Source organism: Pipistrellus kuhlii, unplaced genomic scaffold, assembly GCF_014108245.1.
Source record: "Pipistrellus kuhlii isolate mPipKuh1 unplaced genomic scaffold, mPipKuh1.p scaffold_m20_p_2, whole genome shotgun sequence".
Classification (NCBI taxonomy): domain Eukaryota; kingdom Metazoa; phylum Chordata; class Mammalia; order Chiroptera; family Vespertilionidae; genus Pipistrellus; species Pipistrellus kuhlii.
In genome coordinates this window covers 136,834,314-136,853,585 of record NW_023425515.1, presented here as the reverse complement: position 1 = coordinate 136,853,585, position 19,272 = coordinate 136,834,314, and the positions used below count along the sequence as shown (strand labels likewise).

The 19,272-nt window shown below is 38.1% G+C and overlaps 1 protein-coding gene across 3 annotated transcripts in view; it reads left to right on the top strand.

The window, feature by feature from the left end:
• Positions 1 to 19,272, top strand: part of PRKACB (protein kinase cAMP-activated catalytic subunit beta) — a 103,151-nt gene that overhangs the window by 18,734 nt on the left and 65,145 nt on the right. The window contains exon 1 of one of the 3 annotated variants that reach the window (XM_036444978.2): positions 18,008 to 18,292. The exons of 1 other annotated variant lie outside the window; for it this stretch is intronic. In XM_036444978.2, coding sequence (XP_036300871.1) covers positions 18,109 to 18,292 — 184 coding nt within the window. In that variant the 5' untranslated portion in view covers positions 18,008 to 18,108. Of the gene's footprint in view, positions 1 to 18,007; positions 18,293 to 19,272 lie in introns of those variants that run through there. One more of the 3 variants, XM_036444979.2, reaches the window with a different exon arrangement.

Below are 19,272 nucleotides of genomic sequence, written 5' to 3'. Positions count from 1 at the left end.
GCAGGGGGGCAATGAGGAGCAAAAGGGGGACTAAAAAAAAAATAAAACAAAACACTCAATATGGAAATTACAAGAAGATACTCCACAAGGTCTCCTAGGTTTCAGGCTTGTTCTTCCTGCTTCATTTTATAACAAGAACCTGTGTTTCACCGATAACTAGAATTAATTACTCAAGTTAAAATAATACCCCCTTCTGGCCTATTATTCCAGTGCAATGAAGAGACCAGAATACCTAGGTGGTACTCTTAGCTTCATTTCCAGGCATTCATTGTTACGTCCCCTTGGTAGAAGTATCCCTTGCAAGCGTACTAAGAATTCTAAATCATCAAAGTCCAAAGACACAGGGAAAGGAAGCAAACATTTTTCAAATGGGTAATTCATAATATTTTTTCAGATTTTAATGTCTCTGAAATTGGGATGCTTCCTAAACTTGGTGGCATCTTGTAGTTACTGTCAGTCAGGCAGTGCTTTTGACATATTGTCATTGTAATTTTCTCCACATACACAAATGTTAAAATGTTAAAAGGGGTATCCGCCACTTGGGAGAAAATCTAGGAGACAATAGTAGAAAACCAAGAAATAGGGCATCAACAAGTTCTTGATATCAGAAAGGACAATAATTGTGTAAAAATGCACTAATTGTGCAAAATGCACTAATTGTAACTCAAAAATAATTCCTAAGAGTCAGAGTCAGACTCTGAATGTGAAGGAGTTTTAGGAATTTCTTAACCAATTTTGTGTGTGTGTGTGTGTGTGTGTGTGTGTATTATATGTATTGTATATATATGTTTTGTGTATTTATATATATATATGTTTTTCATTTTATGTGTGCCCAAGTGATATAAATAGAAAGTTATGACTAAATTAGTGTAAAATAGTTATCTTAAAAATAAAATTGTAACTAATAAAGTATTATCTTTTAGTTTAATTGTACTTTCTTCTTTGTAAGTGGTACATAAAAAAATGATCGTTCTTACAATTCATGGTCTTAGTACAATGTTCTGTCTTCTGGTTCTCACATCTGTGTTTTCTGTGGTTGAAGAAACACCACCGTATACTGGTGGTTGATAAATTTCATATGTGAGCTTTAAGGTTTGAGGACATTTCAGGTTTTCTAGGCAATAATTATTCTTAAATAATTTTGAATTAGCAGTATTCAGTAATCATTTTGTCTTTAGTGTCTTCATTGTAGTAGCTATTAAGAGTTTTATGTAACTCTGTCAATGTTAGTATTTTGTGTCAAATCAACAAGAGATTTAAAAATTTTTTCTAACATGCATATTCTCTTCATTAACTTAATTATGAAACAATGCATTCATTATTTTTTATTTAGAGTTATTTCCTTTTAACTTAGTGCTTTTGTATGATCTAGAAAATTTTTGCTGTTACTCACTTTTCTAAAGAAGATTAACATTTATTGATTTCATGGCTCTTTTTCATTCTGTTTTATATTCCATTATGGTTTTATCTAAATTTTACCTTGGTTTTTTTTTTAACACAAATTTGAGATGAAAAATTAGGTTCTCCTCACATATGTTCAAATCATGAGTCTGTAATTTCTTTTTTATTGGGAAATCTGAAACAGCTTCCCAATTGTAGCTAAAATAGCATATTTCCATCTTAATTTCCCCTTAGCAGAGTCTCTTAAAATTCCTGCAGCCAATCCATTAACATCTGAAATAATGGGAAGTGTGAAGAAGATGAAACAAAGAGAGACAAATGTTTTAACTAATTGTAGTTAAAATATCTTACTTTTGCAAATCTTACAAAAACGCATAACCTTGTGCACACAATGTTAGAATCTGTCCTAGAGAGCAAGGGACGGGCCCTGCCCCCACACCCGAGAGCACTGAGATTTTAACTTCACAGTAAAGCTGCTGTGGACTTGGGTTTGGGTTCTCTTTATGAGAGAATGTGTCTCTGGCTGGACATCTTAGACTCCCTTGCCCACACTCCTCTTCCTGGGGTCCATGGGACATGGACGTATTTTCCTGCCATTGCAAGTGGGGCTCCCTGCCAATACAGTTCTTGACTGCCACCCAGGTATCTGCTTATTTGCTTTCAGTCCTCAGTTTTCTCCTTGAAATCCTTTACTCTAGGGGTGTCGAACTCAATCAGAGAAGGGGCCAAAATCTAAAATCCAGCCTAAATCATGGGCCGAATGGTTTACTGAACAGTCATAAACTGTCATTGTGATGGAAACGCAGCAGAGTGCAGTGATGACAGCGTGGTGCGGGCCACATTGCAAGGCCTGGCGGGACGGATTTGGCCCGCGGGCCTTGTGTTTGACACATGTGCTTTACTCCATCGAGCAAATGTGTTTGAGGGGCTTATGTGTCCTGGGTCCTATGATAGGTACTAGGAATATAAAAGTAAACAGATTCTTGTAAACATGTAATATATAATAGGAAGAATAATATGATTAACCTGCCATGTATTAAGCCAGTGTCTAAACCCCATTTTAAATACCCAGAATGAAAACAACTTTTGTTTTTAACGTTATATGAGTTTTTACAAAATATTTTATTTTGACTTGGATGGTGTGGTTCAGTGTTGAGCGTTGACTGTGAACCAAGAGGTCATGGTTCAATTCCCAGTCAGGGCACATGCCTGGGTTGCAGATTCCAGCTCCAAAAGGGGGTGTGCAGGAGCCAGTTGATCAATTATTTCCTCTCATCATTGATGTTTCTGTCTCTCTCTCCCTCTCTTCTTCTCTAAAATCAATAAAAATATATATATTTTAAAAATTCACTTTTCCATTAGAATTTAGTAACTATGATTGAGTTTAGGGAATGAAATATGTTACATGATACAACATTTATAATAATTCATTGAATTATTAGTGAATTCAAATGGAATATTGGGATGATATGGGGAACTTTGGAGGACTTTGTTTTTTCATATGGTTCTTTAAGCAGGGAAGGTTTTTTCAGAGACAGAGAATGGGGGTTATTTTCTACAGTGGCAGTCTCTGTGGGAATTTTATAGTTTTACTTATATACATGAAATACTACTCTAACCTATCTCTGGTATATAAAATCCTTACTTGTATAAGGATTTAAAATTGCTAAAACCCAAAGTAATGACAATAACATATTTTTCTGAATTTGTAGGTGAAGCTTAAATGGCCCCATTCTGCCACCTTCTGGCTGACTCCACCTCTTACTGCTCTGAACTAAGTGTCATCTACCTGTCTCTGCCTGGTTGGCACCTGATCATTTATTTGGGGGTCTGGGAGATTTCACATGTGGTCACTTTAAGTTATAGCGTGGTTCTAATGACCTAGGCTCATATTTACTTCTCAGTTCTATTATAAAATGTGTCCGTGCTATAGAATAGGGTGCCGCATGATGATGTGTGGGGCTTTGCTTCTACCCTGTTTCCCCAAAAATAAGACAGTGTCTTATATTAATTTTTTCTCCCAAAGTTGGGCTAGGTCTCATTTTCAGGGGATGTCTTATCTTTCCATGCACTAGGTCTTATTTTCGGAGGATGTCTTATTTTTGGGGAAACAAGGTAGTAGTGGGCAGTTACAACTACTTTTGGCTTTTCCAGAATATTAAAGTTTCTTCTGACATTATTTGATGTTAAAACTATATCAAGGGTTTTAGCTATCCCAGTCACAGTAACAAAATTATTTGGAGAGTGATCTGTAAGTGAAAGTTATTTAAATTACTGCTAAGTTCTTATAGAGAAACTAATATTGTAGTCAACATTAGAACTCTAAAAGTAGAAACCATATGCATATTAGTGAAATCTTAGTACTTTATGTCCTTGGATTTGTGACTCTTCATTAAAAAACTTCATTTTTATTAAAAAAAAAATTTTTTTGTAGAACCCTGACTGATGTGCTCAGTGGTTAGAGCACCAATCTGTGCAATGAAGAGTCATGGGTTCGATTCCCAGTCTAGGTCAAGAGCACATACCTGTTTTACAGATTTGATCCCCAGCCTGCCCATCGGGATGAGTTCAGGAAGCAGCCAATCTCTCTGTCTTTTCCTTTTTCTGTTCCTTCCCCTCTCGTCCTCCCTCCCTTCCTTTCACTCTCTAAAATATCCTCAAGTGAGGATTAACTAAACAACCCCAAAACATTTGGGTAGAGGTTTAAAACTGGAAAATGTAATTCATTTAAAATAACTATGAAATACTTCTTGGAGGAGGTAAGGAGAGGAATTAAAAGAGAATATAGAATATTGCAATTTTGTGACCTGTTCAACATACTTTACCACTCTGTGCCTCTGGAAAATGAGATAATAATAATACTCATCGTAAAGGTAGGTTGTTGTGAGGAACAAATTCCTTATTTACCTCATGTAGAATGCTTAGAATAATGCCAGACATATAATAAGTTGGTGTTATCATCAATCTTCCAACATTTAGAATATATTACATATTTTATATAAGTATATAGTTTCCAAAATATCCTAGACAATAAGTTTTATATTTTTGTAGTTTTACTAGAGGCGTGGTGCACAAAATTTGTGTATGGGGGTGTATGTCCCTCAGCCCAACCTGAACCTGCACCCTCTCCAATCTGGGACCCCTCGGGGACTGTCCAGGCCTAAACAGGCAGTCAGGCATCCCTCTCACAATCCTGGACTGCTGGCTCCCAACTGCTCGCCTGCTTGCCTGATTACCCCTAACTGCTTCTGCCTGCCAGCATGATCACCCCCTAACCACTCCCCTGCCAGCCTGATCGACGCCTAACTGCTCTCCTGCCGTCCTGATCGTCCCCAACTGCCCTCCCCTGACAGCCCAGTCACCCCCAATGCCCTCTCCTGCATATTCCCTCTTTATTAGATAGGGTTTTTTCTTTAACATATTGGACAGCCCTACCTAGTTTGGCTCAGTGGATGGAGCAACAGCCTGCAGACTCAAGGGTCCCAGGTTCGATTCCAGTCAAGGCCATGTACTTAGGTTGGGGGCACATAGCCAGTGGGGACCGTGCAGAAGGCAGCTGATCGATATTTCTCTCTCATAGATGTTTCTAGTTCTCTATTCCTTTCCCTTCCTCTCTGTAAAACATGAATAAAATATATATATATATATATATATATATATATATACACACACACACACACACACACACACACACACACACACACATATATATAAAAAGAAACATTTAAGATTCCTCCATGTCTGCCTGGCTGGTGTGACTCCGTGGCTGAGAACCCAGGCTGGGCTGGGAGGGGATCGCTGCATGGGTGCAGAGCCACTGCTGGCCTGAGACCCCAGGCTGAGGGTGTGATCCCAAACAGCTGCTGGGTGCTGGAGCATTCCCAAGGGGCTGCAGGTGGAACGCTCCCTCTCACAGTCCTGGACTGCTGGCTCCCAACTGCCATCCTGACAGGCCCTGAGTGGCCAGGGGGTGTTTTGGGCCCCGGCTGCTCAAGGCCTACGGGCCTACAGCCTAGGAGCAGCCTGGGTCTGGACGGTGTTCCCGGGACCCGGGCCAATCAGCGCCTGTGTATGCAAATTAACTGCCATCTTTGTTGGGTTAATTTGCATACTTGCTCTGATTGGCTGTGGGCGTAGCAAAGGTACAGTCAATTAGCATTTTTTTCTCTTTTATTAGTGTAGATATCCAATATGAAATTAAATAGAGAAGCTGAAGGTAGTGGAAGTAGAAGTAGAAGCCTTCTAAAGTAGAACTGTGTGTGATATACCGGGGCCAGACAAAGGCCCTGTGTTCTGTCCCTGACTCATCCTTCACTTAAGAAAACCTCATGAAAGAGTTATGATGTCTTTTTAAAAAGTTAATCAGTTCAAAGCATATATTGAATGCTTACTATGTAATCACCATGGTGTGGGATTCCAGAAGTAGTAGACAATTATGGCAGGAGCACACTAGAAGAGTTAGAAGTATAAATATGTAATTACTAAAGGCCCAGTGCGCGAAATTCATGCACGGGGGCCAGGGGGTGGGGGTTGTCCCTCGGCCCAATCTGCACCCTCTCCAATCTGGGATCCCTTGGGAGATGTTTGACTAAACTGGCAGTCAGACATCCCTCTCATAATCCGGGACTGCTGGCTCCTAACCACTTACCTGCCTACCTGCCTGATTGATTGCCCCTTACTACTCTGCCTGCCAGCCTGATAGCTCCCTAACCGCTCCCCTGGTGGCCTGATCATTCCCAACTGTTCTCCCCTGTCGGCCCAATCACCCCCAGCTGCCTTCCCATTAGGGTCTGAAGGGACTTGGGGACTCCGGCTGGATGAGGCTGGGCTGAGGGGACTGGGAGACTGAGGTTGGATGAAGCGGTGCTGCCATCTTGATTTTTTGGGCGCCGCCATCTTGTGTAGTTGTGTCAGTCAATTAGCATATTCCCTCTTTATTAGATAGGATAATACAGTGTGGTCAGTACAATAATGTGGGTGTTAATATATTTCATAAGAAAGGGAATGGGAAAAGTTCCATGAATAAAAGAAAGGAATTTCTATTAGTGTAATACGTTAAGGAAGAAATTCCTATAACTATACAAGGTGGTTCTGATTCTAAAGAATGTCTTCTTTCAGTCCCACAGTAAAATGTGCTTTCCTGTTAGCTTTGTAAACAGTAGTTTGAAATAGATACACTGTTGCTTTGGCCCAGTCCAATGGTTATTTTGCCCATTTCAATCACACCCCAGGTTTGAGGAATAAGACATGCATGGCACTTCCTCTGAGATGGCAGCACCGATTGTCATTTATGTTATTTCCCACACATAAAAATGGAATGTCTGTGCTTCATTTTGACCCTGGTTTACCTGCACATTCTCACATTTCATACTAGCACTACTGTGGTACTGCCTTTCGTATCCAGAATGCTTTGCCATACATTATCCGAAGAATGAGTGTTCAAGCATTTGTGTTTAGTGAGGAAGAGCAGTCTTCCAGCATGGCACTTCTGAAAAAAGGTGCACTGTATTTTTCTGGGTGGGCTTGTCTGAGCCTACGGTCCCTTGTGTTCACCTCCCTGCTGTGGGGAACCCCGCCTCCCTCACTGCCCACTGCCGTCCGATTCCTGAGGCCTGGAGCGTGGCCTGATCTAAGCTGATCCTGTGAGTGCAAGGAGTGGCTCCTTTTGTGTACTGGTGATGGGGGTCAGAGGAATAAGTTTCACCTTCTCCCTTTCTGTGTCAGGTTCTTAGAAACCTCCATGGAGAGTTAGCCATTGGGCTGCCTGGGCATGATCTTGGCTAGTGCGCCAGTAGTGTTTCATCAGGAAGGTTCCATCGCCATAAAGGGTTGTAAGGTCTGTAGGGAGAGAGTGCCTGCATCATCCGTGATTAGAAGTTTCATATTTTCATATTTCGTATGTTTCAATACTCTGAAAATAGAATCCCACTCTTCCCATTCCTGTTTTCTTATTATGTTTAAGGCCTGTATTCGTTTCCTTTTACTGCTGTAACAAATAACCATACATTTTGTGGTTTGAGACAACACCCCCTTTATTGGCTCACAGTTCTATAGGTCAGAATTCTGGGAGAGTCTTATCTGTCATTTCTGGGAAAGACTCTACTTCCACCCTCATTCATATTATGGCAGAATCGAGTTCTTTGTTCTAGGACTGAGGTCTCTGTGTCTTTGCTGTTTGTCATTGGGGGCTGCCTAAGCCCTAGAGGCCCCTCTCTGTCCTTGCACGTGGACGAATATCCTGAGCCAGCGGTAGTGTGCTGAAACGTTTTCATGCTTGAAACGTTTTCATGCTTGTCCTGGCGCTCTTCTGCTCCAGCTGAAGAAAGTTTTCTATTTTTAAGATGTAATGTGATTAGAGGGGGCTCACCTAGATGATCCACAAGACTCTATTTTAAGGTTGCTAATTGGTAACCTAATTACATCTGCAAAGTCCCCTTCGCCGTGTATTGTAATATGTTTACGAGTTCCGGGGAATAGATGGAACCAATGAGGGCGGAGAGGGGTCATTCTGCCTATCACAGGTCCCTTGTATACCTTTCAAATAGAGTTTTTAACCAGAACTGGAGATTGTATGTGCAAAGGCATAGACTCTATGCCATAGAGTTAAGAAAGGGAATGTTGTACTCAAGATATGGAAGTTAAGTTACTATTATTACTAGGGGCCCGGTGCACGAAATTCATGCATGGGAGGGGGGGATCCCCTAAGCCCAGCCTGCCCCCTCTCACAGACTGGGAGCCCTCAGGAGATGTCCTACTGATGGCTTAGGGAGTGGACCTAAGCCGAAGTCTGGCCACCCTCTGTGTGAGGTGACCAGGCTGATCAGGGGAAGGCGCCATCATCCTGCTGCTGCAGCCACTGCCAGCCACTGCAGCCACCAAGGTGTTTTCATCAACACGGACTCCAGTTGCTTCATCATGAAAAAAATGACAACTTTCTTTAGGCATTTTCAAGATGTGTCTTTCATAGGATATGACATTTCTTTCTTTTTCTTTATCCTCACCTGAGAATATGTTTCCATTTTTAGAGAGAGTGGAAGAGAGAGAGAGGGAGAGACAGAGAGAAACATCAGTGTGAGAGGGACACTTGGATTGGTTGCCTCCTCCATGAGCCCTGACCTGGGCCCCAGCCAGGGAGGAGCCTGTAACCGAGGTACATGCCCTTGGTCAGAATCAAACCTGGACCCTGCGGTCAGCAGGCCAAGGCTCTATCCACTGAGCCAAACCGGCTAGGGCAGGATATGACATTTCTTAGCCCTCTAGCAACGGACCTTCATTAGAAAATAGTGACCTATCAAAAGCTGAAAAACAGGTGCATTAGTGGTTTAAATGTATCATTAGTAAGCATGCTGATTTTCTCCTGTCCCTTAAAAATACCTATAAGACATAGAACTTGTATTCTAAAGCCTTTACTTGTTTGAAGGAAGAATAAAAACTGAAAACAAAAATGCTGTTCTATGAAATTCTGCAGGAGATATACTCAATTGTATCAGTATTTAAAAACCTAGGAACTGCATACATAAGATGAAGATCCCAAAGAAGGTCCACTTGTCACTGTCATAGAAGGAGGGAAGAGTAATTACATGAAATACTAGGGGCCCAGTGCACAAATTAGTGCACTTTGAAAGGAACTGGCCTTTGGTCCCTTGTCTGCTGGCAGCCCCGCTCCTGCCACTGTCACTCCCATGTGCTGACGGTGCCGGCCCCACTTGCACCAGCTGATGGTGCAGAGCGATTGTGGCTGGTGCCGTCAGCAGGTGTGAACGGTGGGTACTGCCCCGATCGCCCCTCAGGAGCAGTGGGGGGCGGAGAAGCCCTCAGGGGTGATTGGGGCTGGTGCTGGGTGCCAGTAGGAGGTGTGAGCAGTGGCTCTGGCGCTACCAGTGGGTGCAAGCACTGGGTAGGACGGCAGTGTGCGGAAACAGAATTTTCAGTATCATCAGAGGCTCACCCCGATGACAGTGACCAGCGCCTCACCTTGGTCTGGTGCCCCTGCTCAACCTGCTCCGCCATTCTGCCACTGCTGCTGCCCACCATGTCCCACATGCACCTCCTAGTGATCAGTGACCGGTTGTTCCGTTATTCCGCTGTAAGGTCTATTTGCATATTAAGGATATCTATATCTATATCTATCTATCTATCTATCTATCTATCTATCTATATATATATATATAGCATTTTCTGATAAAGGCTTGCTCTTTTGGGAAAATTCTTTACCAGAGCTCTGTCTCAGTTTGGGGTGGTCATCCCTTTTACTGCAGCCCCCTCTAGCCATCCTGCCTCAAGTTAAGGTAGGAAAAAAGCTATACCACTGGAGAAGAAACTGTGAAGGCACAGCTCAGAGGAATACGTAGGCCAATTGAAAAATTGAGATTTAATCTTAAAATTATAGAATATTTTTTTCCTGTTGCACACCTTACCCTCATATCAACACACCAAAAAGAAAAAGAAAAAGAAAAAAAAAAACCTGGAAAAACGCAGATATATAGCAGGGCTCCAGTATCATAACAAGGAGTTATAGCTGAAAGAGGAGCTGCAAGGCGTAGGCTCTCACTGAGTGAGTCCTGAGGAGAGTCTGTGAAGGAAACCAAACGAGAACACCAGAGGAGCATGAAGCTTCCGATGCCTACAGCAAACATTACACACAGCCTGCCTCCTGGCCAAATTAACAAGTTACACAGTAAGCCGAAACCGGTTTGGCTCAGTGGTGGAGCGTCGGTCTGCAAACTGAAAGGTCCCGGGTTCGATTCTGGTCAAGGGCATGTACGTTGGTTGCGGGCACATCCCCAGTAGGGGCTGTGCAGGAGGCAGCTGGTTGATGTTTCTCTTTCATCGACGTTTCTAGCTCTCTATCCCTCTCTCCTCCTCTCTGTAAAAAAATCAATAAAATATATTTATAAAAAAACAACAAAACCAAGTTACATAGTAAATGTCTATTCGTATCTTTTCCTATTGCCCAGTGCTACGTGGTGAACTTTAAACAAGAAATTAGATAGCATGTTTAAATGCAAGAACAGTCTGAAGACATAAAGCAAGCATCAGAAGCAGACTCAGATATTACAGATATTTGACTTGTCAGATAGGGAATTTATTATGACTAATCAATATGTTAAAGATTCTAATGGAAAAAAGTAGGCAATATTCAAGAATACATGAATAATGTAAACAAAGAAAAACTTTTAAGGAAGAACCAACTGGAAATGCTAGAAGTAAAAAACACTGAAATAGAAATAAATACTTTTAATAGGCTCATCGATAGAATGGAAACAGGCGAGGAAAGAATCTGTGAGATTAAAGATAGATCTATAGGAACTGCCTGAAGTAAAATGCAGAGAAAAAAATATTGGATAAAAAAACCAAAATCCAAGAGCTATGGGACAACTTCCAAAACTGTAACATGTGCATAGCTAGAATACCAGAAGGAGGAGGCAAAGGAGCAGAAGGAATATTTCAATTATTGCAGAGAATTTTACAAAGTTAATGATTGACACCAAACAACAGGCCCAGAAAATTTAGTACCAAGCAAAATAAATGTAAAAATAATCTGGACACATCATTCAGACTGAAGAAAACAAGAAATTAAGAAAATCTTGAAAGTACCCAGAGAGGATGGGGGAAAACGAGAATGGAATAAAATATTTAAATGTTGAAAGAAAAAAAAAATGCTAACTGATAATTCTATATTCAGTGAAATTATATTTCAGTAGTGAAAGACAGATGCTTTCTCAAACATACAAAAACTAAAGGTATTATTGCTAGCAGACCTGTCCTGCAAGAAATGATAAAAGAAGTTTTTCAAGGAGAAGGAAACAATATAAGTTAACAACCTGAATGTACATAAAGAAAGAAAAAGCACTAAATAAGAAAATGGAAAATGAAATATTTTTCTTACTCATCGTTGATCTGATAGTAACTCTTTGAAGTCATAATAATAACAATGTATATTAGAGGTTTATAGAATGTGGATAAGTGATATGAATGGCAACAGTGTCATAAGGGTTACAAGAAAGGGTTTGGGAATACTCTGTTATAAGGTACCAGTACGACAAGTGAAGCAGTATAGTGTCATTTAAAGGTGGGTTTAGATCAGTTCAAAATGCATATTGCAAACACTATGACAACCACTAAAAAATTTCCAGAAAAACGTATGATTGATTGTTCAGGGAGGATATTAAATAGAATCCTATAAAATGTCAATTAAAATCAGAATAATTCAGACAGGAAAAATGGGGGGGGGGGAGATAAAATAAATGCAACGAGTAGAAAACAATTACAATGTAATAGATGCTAATCTGTGTCATAGTCACTTTATTATTTTTTATTTTTTTTAATATATTTTATTGATTTTTTACAGAGAGGAAGGGAGAGGGAAAGAGAGTTAGAAACATCAATGAGAGAGAAACATCGATCAACTGCCTCCTGCACACCTCCCACTGGGGATGTGTCTGCAACCAAGGCACATGCCCTTGACCGGAATCGAACCCAGGACCTTTCAGTCCACAGACCGATGCTCTATCCACTGAGCCAAAGCCGTTAGGGCTGTCATAGTCATTTAAATGTAAGTGGCATAGATACACCAACTACGAGACAAAGATTGTCAAAGAGGATTAAAAAAACAACAGAGCTATATTTAAAGAGAACACCTAGTTATGTGTTCTCTTAAAGTTACTTTAAAGAACCAGGTAAAAAGAAAAGGAATTATGAAACATAAACCATGCTGTCACTAACCAAAAGGACAGAGTCTGCAGCAGCTGTGTTAATTTCAGACAAAACAGATTTCAGGACCATGCAAATGATGATGGCTATGAAGGGCAGTACATAATGAGTTGATAATCAATTATTTAAGGAAATTTAACAATCTTAAACATATGCACTTCACAGAGTGTCAAAACACATGAGGCAAAAGCTGATGGCATTGAAAGGAAGAATAGACAAACCCATTATTATAGTTGGAAACTTCAACACCTCTCTTTCAATAATTAATAGATCAGGCAGGCAGAAAGTCAGTATGTAGATGCATTGGAAAACACTATCAATCAACTTGATCTAATTAATATTTATAGAATATACCATTCAACAACAGCAGAATATACATTCTTCTTCAGCTTACATGGAACATTCAGCAAGATATAATAAATCACATTCTGGGCCATGAACCACACCTTAACAAGTTTTTTTAAAAATAATACTTATGCAGAGTGTTATTACAAGCCACAATGAAATTAATGGAGTTAAACTAGAAATTGATAATAGAAAGTCAGCTGGAAAATCCCCCAGTGTGTAGAAATTAAATTAAAAACACTTCTAAATTACAAATTGGTCAAAGAAGTGTTAAGGTAAATTTTGAAATATTTGTAAGTGATGATGAAAATATAATTTATCACAATTTGAAGGCTTTAGAAGGCAATGCATGGAGGGCAATTTATAAATACATTACTAGAAAGAAGAAATATCTAAAATCTGTAATGTAAGGTTCCACTTTAGGAAACTAGAGAAGAAGAGCAGTTTAAGTCCAATGCAATCAAAAGAAAAGAAAACAGAGAAGAAATCAATGAAATTGGAAAAAAAATTAAAAAAACAAAATTTTGTTCTACAAAAAGATAAATTGTTATTTAGCTAGACTAATTAAGGGGCAAAAAGATAGAAGACACATTACCAATATCAGAAATGAAAGCTAGAGTATCACTATGGTCTCTATGGGGATTAAAAAGTAAGAAAGGGAAAAAAAAAAAAAGTAAGAAAGGAATACTATGAAACACTATGCCCACAGATTTGATAATTTAGATGAAATGGATCAATTTCTTGAAAGACTTTTAAACTACCAAAACTCACACAAGTAGAATAGATCATCTGAATAAGTCTATATTAAAATTAAATAAAATTTAAAATTATAATTAAACAATTAAAAAAACAACAGCAAAGCATCAAGAACACGTGGATTCACTGGTGAATTCTAACCAAACAAAAATTATAAGATAACAGACAATTCCATTAAAAAGTGGGCAAAATGCCTGAGCAGATATCTCACTGAAGATACTGGTGACAAATAAGCATATGAAAAGTTACTCAAAATCATTTGTCATTAAGGAACTGCAAATTAAAGCAACGATGAGAAATACTATGTATCTTTTAGAATGGCTAAAATTAAGACACACACAACTGACTGTGATTGATGGCAAGGATGCAGAGCACAGGAACTCTTCATTACTGTGGTAATGAAAACAGCCACTTTGAAAGTGCCTGCTTTCGGCAATTTCTTGCAAAACTAAACATAGTCTGGGCATACAATCCAGCAATCAGACGCCTAGAAATTTACTCCACTGATTTAAAAACTGTGTTCACACAAAACCTGCACATGAAAGTTATAGCAGCTTTGTTCATAATTGCCTCAAACTGGAGGCAACCAAGGTGTCCTTCAGTAGGTGAAGGACAAACTGTGATGTTCCATGCAATGCAGTGTTATTCAGCAATAAAAAGAAATGAGCAATAAAGCCACAAAAAGACATGCATGAGTTTTAAATGCATATTGCTGAGTGATACAAGAGTCTGAAAAGTGTGTATAATGCATGTTTTCTGTTATATGCCATTTTGGGAAAGGAAGAATTCTAGCACCGGTAAAAATGTTGGTAGGTGCCAAAGATCAGGGAAACACAGCAGATTACTAAGGTGGTAATCTATGCTCTAGTCCAGTGGTCGTCAAACTCATTAGTCAGCAGAGCCGAATAACAACAGTACAACGATTGAAATTTCTTTTGAGAGCCAAATTTTTTAAACTTAAATTCCTTCTAACTCTCCTTCAAAATAGACTCACCGGCCTTGGTATTTTGTGGAAGAGCCACATTCAAGGGGCCAAAGAGCCGCATGTGGCTCGCGAGCTGCAGTTTGACAACCATGGCTCTAGTCTATGATATATAATTGGTGATACATGACATGCATTTTTCCAAACCCATAGCACTTAATACAGAGTAAACCTTAATGTATGCAGAACTTTAAAAACATTTATTTAGAAGGTCAGGGGATCTCAGAATGAAATCCCAATGTGACAAAAACAATCTTAACTGTATTACAAATGTATCACACCACCACTCAAAATGAGGCTAAAGGTACTGACCTAAGTACATTTAGAAATATCTGGAAGTCTGTAAGACTAGACTAGACACACACACACACACACACACACACACACAACAACAACAACAACAAAAACTGTACATAGAAGTGTAGTCTGGTTGACAAAGGTGTTAACCATGAGAATGAAGGTGTTAAAACTACCAGGTTAACAATTCTGATACTGCCACGTTTGTATACTGAAATTAAACAAGTAAGTAAATGGATAGTGAAAGCCAGGTTGCTTACTGGAGTGGGAGTTTTCAGATAAGCAAGAGTACAAAGCTAAAGTGAATCATGCAATAATGAATTAAAGTTGAAAAACACCAAAAACTTATTAATCTTACTGTACACAAAGAACTTATTTATCTTATTGTCGATGGTTATGTATATAAATACTTCATAGATACCAGTATAAATACACATTGTGTGTACATATATTTTTTTGTCAGCTGAAAGAGCCTAGTTTCAACAACCCCAGTACCTGCAAGCACACCTGGTTCCCAGGTCTTGGTTTCTAATATCCTTCTCCACTAAGCAGCGTGAAGGCTCCTTGGCTGGTTCTAGAACTAAAGCAGGAAGCATAGAAAATGAGCACGGGGAATTTTATAGCACTAGAAAGTAAGCGCTCAAGCTCACACACACACAATTGAATATCAAAGGGACGTAGGAAATTCAAAGAGTTATTCTATTAACTTTAATAAGTATTTTGTGATACCTTATGGCAAGCAAAAGTAATTCACTCTGGAAATTGTTATAATTTATAAAATGCAGAATGAATAATAAGAACTTTATGACCTAAAGTTGATTACACTTTAGTTTATCATACATTATTTAATTAAACTCTTAATAAAGTATAAGTTACAGCATTACAGAAATTTCTGGGTACATGACTAGACATCTTAGTACAAACTGAAGTTCTGAAAAAATCCATCAGGAAGAATAACAAGCAATATACCTCTTTAATTTGAATTATGAAGGAATTCCGTTTTATTATAGTTAAAGCTGCAGTTGTTTCTTTCTAGCAGTAGATGGCAGTAGAGTTCTTTTGATAAAAATCAAATGCCTGAGTACCTCCATAGCAACAGCTTCCTGGTCGCATTACCATATATAGGAACATTGCTCTGAGGACTAAAGATTCAACTTTCTTTAAGAAAGGACTTTGCAACAAATGGAAACACTTTAATAAAATTTTTTAAAAAGTACAGATTTCACATACACCCTTTGCTAGATATTTATCCAGTGAGGCTTACTTTCTTTTCCCTGAAGTAATTTTGTTTTAAGATATATGCATTCTTTTAAAATAAATTATTCTTAGTGTTCTAATAAGGAATCTGAAATATCTGTACTAAACTCAAGCAACAATGATTTTTAAGCCTGGCTGGACATGTTGTGTTAAAAGTGAATAAGGTGAGGCAGAAATGGTAGGATGTTTGTGCATTGACAGGGAATACGGTGAGTGTAATATTTTGAGGAAGTTAATATGTCAGAGATGAGTGATTGGAAGAAATAACTAGACACAGAGAAAACAAGAAGTTATTTGAGAAATCCACATTTGCACTAATAAAAACAAAACTCAAAAAGTGAATAAAATTTAGTAACTGATTGAATATAGAGAAAAAGGAGTTAAATGACATTACTTCGGTGGCTGTTGTTTTTATATATGAACAACTTGGTGCTTGTTGGATAATTTGCAACTGTGAACTATCAAATAAAATATATTCAAGTGTTTGATCATTTTACTTAGACTTTTAATTTGTTAAAAATGAATGGATACTTCAACATCTATTTATCGAGTATGTAAATCATATATTGCATTTATGAATTCAAATAATTCACAATTTGAGGCATGTATTTATAAACAGCAATTTTTTTTAAGATCAAGGAAACAGAAGAAAGCAGTTTATTTTTCTAGGAAGTATGTGGGAAACTTCAGTGAGGAGGTGACATTGTGGTGAGCCTTGAAGTGAACAAATTTCTCTCAAGAGAGCAAGTCAAAGAATTCAGGAATTTTATCTACTTCTGTTCATACAGTCGGCCTGGCTCTGCAGATGTTTGTCGAAGAGAGCAGGCACTTGTTCGGTATCTGTTTTGTGTTAAAGCACTGTCAGATGTTAAGAGAAACGACCTATTATTATATGCACACTCATAAAGAAGGCTACAAATTTAAGTTTAGTCTTCGAGATACTGTTATTTGTTTGTTTAGATTGATATTAATTTTATTACACAAAACAAAGTACATGAATAAGCTGTTATTTGGCAAAGTTCTTTAGTCAGTGTTTTGTGTGTGTGTGTGTGTGTGTGTGTGTGAGTGTGTGTGTGTGTGGTTATGTGTTGTCTTTGATTATATTTTTGTTCCTATGTTTTCTATTTTTCATTATTCCTATTCTATTTGTCAAGTAGCTGGAAAGAAGCTTGGACTTAGATATTTTTTAGATAGAGTATTTTAAAAGGTTCTTTCTCCCTCTTCTCTCCTCCCCTCTCTCCCTTTCCTTCTTCTCCCTCTCCCTCTCTCTCCCCCTCTCCTTTCTTTTCTTCCTCCCTCTGTCCCTCCTCCTTATGTAAAGCTTCTAAAGAGAAAACCACTCAAACTTCTCATTTTTTAATTAGTGTAACAAGACAAGTACTCAAAAAACATTATTATATGTCACAGGTTACTTTTTTCCTGCAAATGGACAGTGGCAAGTTTTATTTACTTTTAATTGAAGGCACGCTAAGTGAGACTTTTAAATCAGAGGTCAGGTAAGCTGTGTTCTCTGTGTTATGTTTAAAAGTTAACCTGTCTCAGTCGACTAGAAGGAATTTTTTCCTTTCAATTGAAATTTCTTGCTATGGCTGATTTTGTAATTTTAAGTCTTATATTTTATGTGTGTTTTGAAATTTTTAAACGTTTTAAAATGTACTGCTCATAGATACTTGAAGGCAGATTGTAGGTTTGATAAGCGATACTAGCATACTATGTTTTTCACATTCCTGTATGTATTAAGACTTAAGTCAATGAGGTTTCTTAAGTGCTAGTTCAGATTTTTTTCTTAGTTAAAATATGTTATAAATTTGTCTTACAAATTTTTCAATATCTGTCCCATACCAGTTTTTGATGAAAAGTTAACTGTTTATAAGTCTTAAAATCTGTACATTAGCTGAATTCCTAGAAAACACACACGACCATTTTAACATATTTTGACAGTGTTTTTTGTTTTTTTTTATATGCACCTTTACTTGTTTGCATTGGGTAGTAATACATATTTAACTACTTTTCCTTTTTTTAAAAAAAACCAGCCTACTATGTATAGATAAGCTTTATAGTTAGTGCTCTAGTTAACCTGCATATTGATATTAAAACACTCTTAAGCATAGAGCCTTTTAGATCTATATTTCAGATCTTTAGAGTCCTCAACCCTGGTTGAGATGAAGAGTTTTGCTAAGAAGGGCTCAGTAATGTGCTGTTTTATATTAACAGGAAACAGAACAGCAGTAGTGGTTTGAATACCCTGCAAACAGGAAGTTTGACACATGCATAGCTCTTAGCTTCTGTGTGAGAACTTGTTGAGCTCCTTCTGGAAGAATTTTCAGCTCCTTTAAGTAAAGTGTAAATACACGTGAATGGCAGCTTATAGAGAAGTCTCCGGTAGCCAGTGTTCAGGTACAACTGCTCTTCAGAAATTGGAAGGTTTTGCTAGCCGATTGTTTCATAGACACTCTAAAGGTACTGCACATGATCAGAAAGCAGCTCTGGAAAATGACAGCCTTCATTTCTCTGAACATACTGCCTTATGGGACAGATCAAGTAAGTTTTGTTTTTAAATAATACATTATGACTGGGAGCAAAAATGCTAACTGGAGTTTTAGAATCAAACATAGAGAACTGTGTATTGTTTGTCTTTTTATGATTTGCACAAGGACATTTTGCGAGTTGAAGTTGAAAGAGTTCCACAAAAACTCGATTATAAGTTGAGCTGAACCATGTAGCTCATTATTTTGTTTTATCTGCAACTTTGGAATATCAGTGGGAAACCTCTACAGAATGTTTACGTCATTTCTAGTGTCTGTTTCTGGTTGTTTTGCTTTTTTTGGTTGTTGTTGTTCTCATATAAAATTGAAATGTCTAAATGTTAGAAACAATGAATAGTTTATTTCTTAAAATTTCTTGGCTGTATAAGCCTTAACATTTGAAAGGACACAGAAAATTCTTGAATTTTTGATTAAATTTCTCATTTATTTGCCAACTTTTGTTTTTAAACACTTGTGAAAGTTACTTTAGTTTTGCAAGCAGGATTTCTAATATCAAAGCATAGCATGATTAGTCTATGTGAAATCTTAAATTTATAACATCTTAAAAAATCAAAAGTATTCATAATTACATTTTATGTTACTTATAATTATGGTTAAAGGGGGGAGTTGTTTATGCATGCATCACATTCTTCCCAGGCATGTTAAAAATGCTTGGATTTATTGCTTGCTTTGCTACAAGAGTGATATGTAACCATATTTGGTGACATGAACTTTAAAAGATATATTTCACATATAAACAATACCGGTACCTCCATTCCACATTATGCTTTGAACCTTCCCCAAGGTATTTTTGTTACTCTGATTAAAGGAACAATAGAACTCCCCTTATTGCTCTTGCCCTTTTTGGTATGTTTGTTTGATCATCAAACAGCATAGGTTTTGCCTCGTTTTGTTTATATATTTCATAGCAGTTAGGGGGGGCGGGGAGCCTCAGTTTCAACAAAAACAAGAGTGGTTTACAAAATTTACTCCCTG